We start from the raw sequence: 9,430 nt of genomic DNA, 5'->3' as shown, positions 1-9,430 counted from the left end.
TATATATATATAACATACTGAATTTCTTAGAGGAGGCCCAACTCTTATGAATATTGAGATCTTACAAAAGAGCTTTGGCGTAATAAATAAGTGTTTATGCCCCCTTCTTTTAATATATTTTTATTATTGAATTGATCAACCCCATCCCAAGCTTCAAATATTATATTAATAAAATATATTTTTTAAGCATTTTCCAATGCTTTTTAGGCTTTTTTTTGTGAGTACCAACCCACAATATAATACCTATTTTAAAATTATTAATTTCTAAATTATTATGTATAAGACATCCTAATTCTTTCTTAATGAATGACAAGAAACAATATTCTTGTCATTTTAAATTTTTTTTTTATTTTACATCCTTCTCATTTAGAAAATTATTTGGCTTTTTTTCTAAATTATGTGGACCCCAAAAACTAGAATTGCACCTAAATAAACATAAAATTGGGGCCATAATTTTTCACCATTTTAGAGCAATAAATATTTTTTTTTTTACCAATTATAAGATTTTATAAAAATATATGATGTGAATATTTTAAATTCTATCATGATTTTTAGCTTAGTTAAAATATTCACCTTTTTTAGACTAGAAATATAAAACTAGTGATCATCTAGAATTTTCATAATTAAACAAGCATTTTTCTAAAACTTTAGATTTAATATATATATTTACATTTATACCACACATAAAAATGCCATTTTACTTTTAGAAAGTGAAATCTAATTTTTCATGTAATTTTTAAGATGATAAGGACATATATAAGAATTGAAGTTTAGCTGTTTGATACTTAAATACATGAGAATTGAGTTGTAGGAATGCAAATATTTATTTTATTATCAGAAAGTGGCGATAATTTTATTATTTTACTATTTTAATTTTGTTGGTTCTAAAGAAAAAATGGTGACATAGAACGACATTCAATGTAGATTTGAAGTAGTAAGCATTTTCCGACGATCAAATTCTGTGGTTATGATGCGGAAAATTGTCTCTTTTGATGCTTTCGACGATTTTAAGTTCGTAGCTAAAACATTTGTCAGTGATTTCAATACAAACTCATATTCCGATGGAAAAAAATTATTGATGCATAACCGACAAATTAATGTCGAACTTTTTTTTTGAGAAAATCCAAGTCGTCGATTAACCATCGGAAAAGTGTCTCACAAGTCGGTTTTTCGACGCAGGCAATTCGTCGGTCATGTGTTGCTTATGCGTCAATTTTTATAACCGACGGATTAACTGCGGAAAAGTGTCACGACCATCGTTTTGGTATGAAGCACATAAGCCGTTGGTTATATGTGGATTTGGCGTCGGTAAATAAGTTCATCGGCTAACCGTCATTTTGTCTTTGAATATGTTAAAAGTTTCCGCATCGCAAATTAAAAATAGATTCTCCTTTTCGTATTTACATTATCACAACTGTTATCGCAAAATTTAATATAGTTTTCCAAGCATTTAATGAAATAGGATAGTTGTCAAATATTAAATTATCCAATCAAATAATGAAATAAATAAAATGCATTTACTTTAAAATATATATATCACAGTTTACAGAAAAAATATATCTTCAAATGTACAACATAAACATAAAATAAGAAAAAATACCCACTAATCATCTTCTTCTATCTCCTCATCCTCATTTTCATTGTCCTTCGTTACTTCATCTATCTCCAATGTTGTCGTTGCTTTGCCACACTCATTCATCCACTGCTGCAAGGAATCCAACTCAGCCTTCAGCTTGGTCTCCAGCTCCAACCTCATTTGAGTGAAATGGGTCTCCTTCTTGGCGGAGAATGCGGCAACACATTTGGAGATTTCCTCATCATGTGCGGTAGAGGCAGAAGTTGTAGATGCACTGATGGAGGAATGAGCGTCTTAGGCAAACCCCTGCGACCAGAGCCAAAATCTAGAAGAATACTCAAGGCTAGTTACGACCTCTAAGAGATCTTTGGTACTTCACTGGTCACTGATCATCAGCAATATATTGTTTCCCCTTATCCTTTGGGGTGGACATAATATTTTAACTCTATGTCTGAAAATTGCATCTTTATTCCTCTAGAATGAGCCTATAGAATGAGTGATCACGTGTTAAGAACCTTCGATGACAATCGAATCAGGAATTTTTTTCTTCCATGTTTTAAAGTGAATGCTTTAGACATGTTCATGTAATAAGGACATGCCAATTCCCCAATTGTGTTCCAACCAAATAGCTTCCCATAAGATGGAAAATCACTGATCGTCCACATAAGAGCAGCTCTAAGGTGAAAGTTTTGTTCGTTGCAATATCATAAGTCAACACACTAGTTTCTCACAATATATGTAGCTCATCTCTAAGAGGTTGTAAGTATACGACAATTTTACACTTTGGGATATGTAGACCTGGTATGAACAACATTAGAAATAAGAATGACACAGTTATACACATATCAATGAAAAAATTATATGGTGTGATAATAACTGACCAATTTGAATAGAATGTTATAGCATGATTATAAGGTGCAAATCCATCTGCACATAGGTCAAGCCTAATGTTGTGTGGTTTTGTTGTAAAATTAGGATAACTACAATTGAAGTGTTTCCAAGCTTCATTATCTGAAGGATGAGTCATTGTATTAGCAACAATAGATCTAGCATTACGTCATGTCATGCGAAGAGTTGTGCACATAGAAACAGACAATTATTGTTGTCGTAGAATGAGATGAAAATAAAAGAGGCATTTGTAAGGATTGTTTTTTTGAATATTTATTCTATCTCTTGTTTTGAACCTATTAGTACTGCAAAATCTACATTTTGTCTCGTGTGCATCCTCCTTGTAATATAACATACAGTCCTTAACGTGACAATCTATATTTTCATATCATAGCTCTAACTTTGACAATAACTTTTTAATTATGTACAAATCTTTTAGAACTAAATTATCTGTAGGGTTTGTCTCATTTAGTAATGTTGTCACCTGATTGAAGCATTTCTTGCAAATGTTGAAATCAGATTTGATACTCAACATTCTCAAAGCAATTGATAACTCTGTACGTGAATTGCATTCTTCCCATAAAAGCTATTCAACAACATTTAATAATTCAAAAAATTATTGTCTCTCATTGTTCGGTTCTTGATCATTATTAGACACTCCCAGCAAAATGAGCTCTGATGGCATCAGCAATCATGTCATCATACCCATTAGGCCATGAACCTTTCTAGGGGCATAACTTGATGAGGCTCCAGCATGATCATATTGAACATCTGGTACAAACTCATTATGTGCAGTCTAATACCAATATATCTAGGCACATAGCACTCAAATGGATCATTTTTTTTTATTTTGCAGCATTTACATACGTAGCACAAAATTCTTATGTATTTACATGCACACCAATTTTTATATTCATACACATAACACTCAAATATGATATAAAACCATATAATTCTTATACATTGCATATCTAAGAAAGAAATTTGAAAATAACAAACAAAAAAAATATGGAATCTTATGTAAAGCCGAAGCTTGCAGGAGTGGATGATGATTTCTCACCTTGGACGAATAATGAGCGGTGAAAACGAGCTAGAGAGGGCAATATCTAAGCCGCGACACGGAGGAGCACCAGAGGAGATGAATTTGCTAACTGGAAGAAGAATGAAGAAATGTCAGTTGTGGTTCGGGGAAGAGATATTTAAGGGCATTAGCATCGCTTGACGCCGACGCTACAACATTAACTTATCATCGTTGGCTAAACGAAACTCGTTATTGTCAAGCGTGACCGCTCGTCGCGATGCTAAACAGACGTAAATCGAATGTTAATTTTGTGTTGAATTTATGTCTAACACTAATTCTGATGCTAATTCGATATTTTTCTGTAGTGTTTGCTATTTAGCTTGTAATTTGAGTTTATTTACACTAAAGGTGAGTGCAGTGGGTAATTTGTTGGGTTGTGGTGATCACACACACACACACACACACACACACACACACACACACACACACACACACACACACACACACACACACACACACATATATTGACGGGGTTAAAGTTTTAGTATTCCAATGGAAATTAGTCGCTATGAGGAGTAGAAGATGGCTGACATGCATAGGAAGCTGTAGTTGGGTTGTTATTATGGGAGTAAGAGATGAGATTATTAATGGTATGTTGAGGTGATAGTTTTTGTTTAGGGAATGTGGACTAGTCAAAGGGGGACATGGTGGTAGATAGTTTTTTCAGTGATTTGGACATGGAGGAACAGCTCAATAATATATAAGTAGTGGAGAATTGAGTGAGTTTTATATATCTCACACCTAGAATTTAAATTTTTACATGAAGGTCCTCTTTTAATTTTGTGCATAACATTATGTGTTTCATTTTCTTAAGGGGATTTTTACATAGACGTCGCCTTTCTTCCAAAAGATATAATTCACTTTTTAAAAGTTAAAATTCTATTGTGTGAGTGAGTCTCTGCCCGGTGGGATGTTTTAAGTTTGATTTCTACTATCAACACTGGTAATTATTGAATTTATTGGGGTGATATGTTTTATTTTGTTTTTTTAGTCGCTTTCCTAGCAGAAAATATTAGATTTATTTCACACACCTACAGTCTGCCGATAAGAAGAGAGCATGTTCGTATGCACACTCTCTCTTTGTGCCCTCTCTCTATACTTATTATCTAGTCCTAGGTGCGTTAAACATACTTAAAATTTTCTCCTTTCTTACAGCTCTTATCTTATCGAATCAATCAGGGTTGTGCAATCATTTTTCCCAAAAAAATTAAATAAATGAAAAATTCACACCATTTGATTCTCGTAGATAGTCCAAGGAGGTACATATTTAAAATCTTTTGGGAAATAATGCAAATAAAATATACAAAATAAATGGTAAATGATATGATTAAATAGCTTAGGAGAGTCAACCAAAAATGCTATATATATATATAGGGGGAGGCACTTCTCACCTCTAAATTTTAATATCATATTATATACTAAAAATTTAGCCCCTATAAAATTAAATGCATAAAAATAATCATATTAACTATTATTTTTAATTTTATAATTATATTTATTATTATATGAAAGAAATTCACCTTTGTAGTTTAAGTTGTTACAATAAACCTATTGAACTCGACCAAGCTCCTTTTGGCTAGACCAACTCCAATCAGCCCGGTGAGGTCAATTCTTCAGACCAGCTCAATGCGGCCTAGCCAATTCGAGTCGCCCAGCCAGCTCTAGTTGGCTTGTCCAATTCCAATCGTCGGGCCAGCTCGATTCAGTCCGGCCAGCTCCAGCAGTCCTAATCAACCAGCTCCAATCGACCATCTCCAACGGGTTGCATAGGATAAAGAGAACAATTGTCGTTTTATAATATTTTTTTTCCTACAAATGGATGAGCATTGCTTGTAGTATGGGAGATGGAAACCTAGTATGAAAATACTTTATTATCATAAATTTCTTATTCTCTCCCCTTTTATTTATGCACTATTTCTTGAGTATGATTCACAAATAAATTCAAATTTAACTGTTACCATTTTAAATTTTATGGGGAAAGTCTTAAAATTTAAATATTTTTTTCTATGTAATTTTTAATTTCAACGCCCCTCTTTTTTAAGTTTTGATTCAGTCACCACCAGTCCCCCAATTATATCTAATTTGATGAAAGGTAGAAAAACAATCAAAGATTTGGGAACTATAACGGTGAAAAATCATATATATAGCGCGCATATATATATATATATATCCAACATACTTCAATACTACAAATATATGAATCAAATATTTTAATATTAAACAAATTATTAGTAAAGCAAATCTTAAAGGTTACATATTAGATATTATTAATTTATTGCTCCTGCAACAATTGGTATAAAATTTTGATATATTTATGCCCAAATTTGAAACATATTAGTTGGGAAAAGCCCAATTCAATTGCTCATTTTGTTGATAAAAAATAAATGTTGGGATATAATTTTATGTATTTACATCCAAACCTTCATGTTTATATTATCACTCAAATCTTTATTGTCGTATAAAAATATCACTATATATATGTCTGACCGTTGAATTGTTCAGCTGTCGAATTACTGAATTACTGAACCGAGTAATTATCCAGTTGCAAAATTGGCTGGCTACTCTGGCTCCAAATAGATTTCACCTCTGTTGGTCCACCTCCTCCATATCTTCTTCCAGTCACTCTCTTCCCTTACCCTTCGAGGTCTGTCGATATGGCGTGAAAACCAAGCGGCTCCCTAATTGCATTAAAAAAAGCAATTTAGTCTCTTTCCCCACCAGCCACTCATTCTGCACCCCCAACAACTCTGCTACTATTTATACATCTCCTTCATCCTCTTCCCTCCACCACAAAAGACCTCGCTTTTCTCCTCACTCTCACTTTTTGCATTCCATTGCAGCTTTTACACTGAAGAGCAACCAAGAAATGGCCGGAGGTCTCCTCCGGTGGCCGGTGGTTCTCTGTCTCCTTAACACTCTCATCATTTCACCCGTGCGGTCCACAGTATGGACGGCGGGATCTGCGGCGATGACGCAGGGGACGGCTGTCGTCGTCGGCGCGGCCGCTGTTTCGTCCACCGACGAACACTTTGTCTGCGCCACTCTCGACTGGTGGCCGCCGGAAAAGTGCGATTACGGCACCTGCGCTTGGGGCCTTGCCTCGCTTCTCAATCTCGTGTGTTTCTGCCTTCATTTCACTCATGTGACTTTTATTAAAAAAAATTATTATTAATTTATGATTATTGAAGAGCAGAGGTTGGGGAGTTGCTTTGCATTTATGACATTTATTTTTAAAAAAAATTAATTTTAGTTTATTTATTTATTTATTTATTTATTTATTTATTGTGGTTATTGGTATTGGTGGAGTGTGCGGTGCAGGAGCAGCGTTGGGCATCTTTTAGTTTTTTTTTTTCCTTAAGAAGTTTTTGCTTCCAAAGAAAGTAACTTGCCAATGCAGCAAGTTCTTATTTATGTTGGTGGAGTGAATTAATTGTGGGCTAGTTAGTTGAGAAAGTATTGAGGATAGATGTGGCTTTGGAATCTGATGAACTTTACTTTTGCGAAATGATTTTGATATTTGGTTATATTTTCATAATTGGCTTCTGAATTTGATTTCTGATGGCTGCTGACTTTGATTTCTGGATAACAAGTAGATTGACACAATTATATTTATCATTTGCTTGATGCAGAACCTTTCCAGCCACATTCTTCTGAACGCCATCAAAGGTACGAAGCTTCCTGCTCTTTTCTCTCATTCTTCGAATAAAAAATTTAAACTTTTTGCTTTTTTGGTTCAGCTTTTTCTCCATTAAAGATTCGTTTAGGAGGTTCTTTGCAAGATAAGGTCATATATGAAACAGAATATCCTCAGGAACCATGCAGACCATTTGTTAAGAACAGTTCTGAGATGTTTGGGTTCACTGAAGGCTGCTTACCCTTGTCAAGATGGGATCAGCTGAATGAATTTTTCAGAGAATCGGGGTATTCTATAAAGTCCTATTCATGAACTTTCATCATGCATCTTAGTCGCATCAAGTGTAACAACTATGGTCTTATTTGTCTCAAATTTTGTATATCTTAGGGCGACGATCATCTTTGGACTGAATGCACTCAATGGAAGGGTTCCATTGTCAGATGGCTCTCTCGGTGGCCCATGGGACTACACCAACGCTGCTAGTTTGATCCGTTATACTGTAAATAAGGGCTACAGAATATCCGGCTGGGAGCTTGGTAAGATTTGTACTGGTAACTGGCGGTAGGTTTTTTTTTTTTTTTTTTCTGGCGGTTAGATTTCATTAGCTTTCCACACAATGCGGCAATGAGAGAAAAACAATGTGTTTAAACAAAAGTTTGATCTTTTACTGGACAGGGAACGAGCTGAGTGGCAGTGGAGTTGGAGCTCGAATCAATGCTGATCAATATGCAGAAGACTTGATGAATCTTGATCGTGTCGTCGATCAAACCTATAAAGGTTACCAATTCAAACCCCTGGTGATTGGTCCTGGGGGTTTCTTTGATGCCAATTGGTTTAATGAGTTCATTGTCAAGGCAAAATCTTCATTAGATGTAATCAGCCACCACATATATAACCTTGGACCAGGTATGTTGGAGAAGTTACAGATGAGATGATTCATAATTAATGGTTATCACTGAGAAAACTTTAGCTTCATAGACTCTTACTTAGTGCACAGGTGTCGACCAGAATTTGGTAGAGAAGATTCTTAACCCTTCGTACCTGGATGGCGAGGCATCAACATTCAGCAATCTCAGAGACATTCTGAAGAGCACCGGTGCTTCTACGTCAGCCTGGGTTGGTGAAGCTGGTGGAGCTTACAACAGTGGCCGACATCTTGTCACCAACGCATTTGTTTTTAGTTTCTGGTAGGCTTCCTCCCTGTGTTTTCGTAACTCCAAAGTTCACACCTGCTTCAAGTCGGGAAAGCTGTTAAATTTCTGCTTAAAACAGGTATTTGGATCAGCTTGGAATGTCATCATTGTATGACACCAAGACTTATTGCAGACAGAGCTTGATTGGTGGAAATTATGGCCTTCTGAACACCACCACGTTTAAACCAAACCCAGATTACTACAGGTAATAGGTTCTCTCTCTATCTCTCTCTCTCTCTCTCTCTCTCTCTCAAGTCTCAATGGTCAAGTTTATTAACTTGCAGAAAGAGGAGTATTCTGTAATGATCATGGCTTAATCGTGTATGCTTTGGCATTCAATTTGGTGCAGTGCTCTCTTGTGGCATCGATTGATGGGACCGAAAGTCCTATCGACTAAATTCAATGGGACAAAGATGATAAGAGCATATGCACACTGTGCGAGAGATTCTGTAAGCTAAACATATTCTAATCCAAGTAACCTTCTTTCTCTTAAAGACTAATCTGATCTTCTCCAATCTCAATGCAGAAAGGGATAACTCTCCTCTTACTGAACCTTGACCGCAATTCAACAGCCCAAGTGGTTGTTGATCCCGGGACTGCTCAACTTAGTGCCGTGAAATATCACAGAGGTGGAGTTAAAGAAATTAAAATGGGAGAAGAGATCACCAGGGAAGAGTACCATTTGACCGCCATGGATGGGAACTTGCACAGCCAAACCGTGCTGCTTAATGGAAAGATACTGGACCTGGATGCTCAAGGAGGCATTCCAGTGCTAGAATCCGTCAAAGTTGATGCCTTGCAGCCAATAAATGTTGCGGCTTTATCCATTGTTTTTGCTCACATGCCCTCCTTTTATGCCCCCGCATGCGTTTAATCCATTGTTTGCGTGCATTTGATTTGTATTTTTTTTGTTTTTGATTTAACAAGAATGGATTACGAAGTAGTTCATTCTTTTCTTTGCCGTGGGTTAAAAACATGGCTTTTGTTTTTCTTTCTTGTAATCTCAGCCAAATAATGGATCATTATTAATAAACGAATGAAGGGAATGATTTCTTGCT

General features: G+C 35.5%; 1 protein-coding gene across 1 annotated transcript; it reads left to right on the top strand.

Moving 5' to 3' along the window:
- Nucleotides 1-6,128: 6,128 nt before the first annotated feature.
- LOC110030614 (heparanase-like protein 3) lies at nt 6,129-9,430 on the top strand. The gene is made up of 9 exons (XM_020733409.1): nt 6,129-6,660; nt 7,175-7,211; nt 7,283-7,466; nt 7,567-7,715; nt 7,855-8,085; nt 8,177-8,366; nt 8,452-8,577; nt 8,722-8,821; nt 8,899-9,430. The coding sequence occupies exons 1-9, from the start codon at nt 6,412-6,414 to the stop codon at nt 9,244-9,246; spliced, it is 1,614 nt and encodes a 537-aa protein (XP_020589068.1). The 5' UTR covers nt 6,129-6,411; the 3' UTR covers nt 9,247-9,430.

This window comes from Phalaenopsis equestris, unplaced genomic scaffold (genome assembly GCF_001263595.1).
Source record: "Phalaenopsis equestris unplaced genomic scaffold, ASM126359v1 Scaffold000741, whole genome shotgun sequence".
NCBI lineage: Eukaryota > Viridiplantae > Streptophyta > Magnoliopsida > Asparagales > Orchidaceae > Phalaenopsis > Phalaenopsis equestris.
The sequence above is the reverse complement of the archived record's forward strand: the minus strand, read 5'-3'. Positions and strand labels throughout refer to the sequence as shown.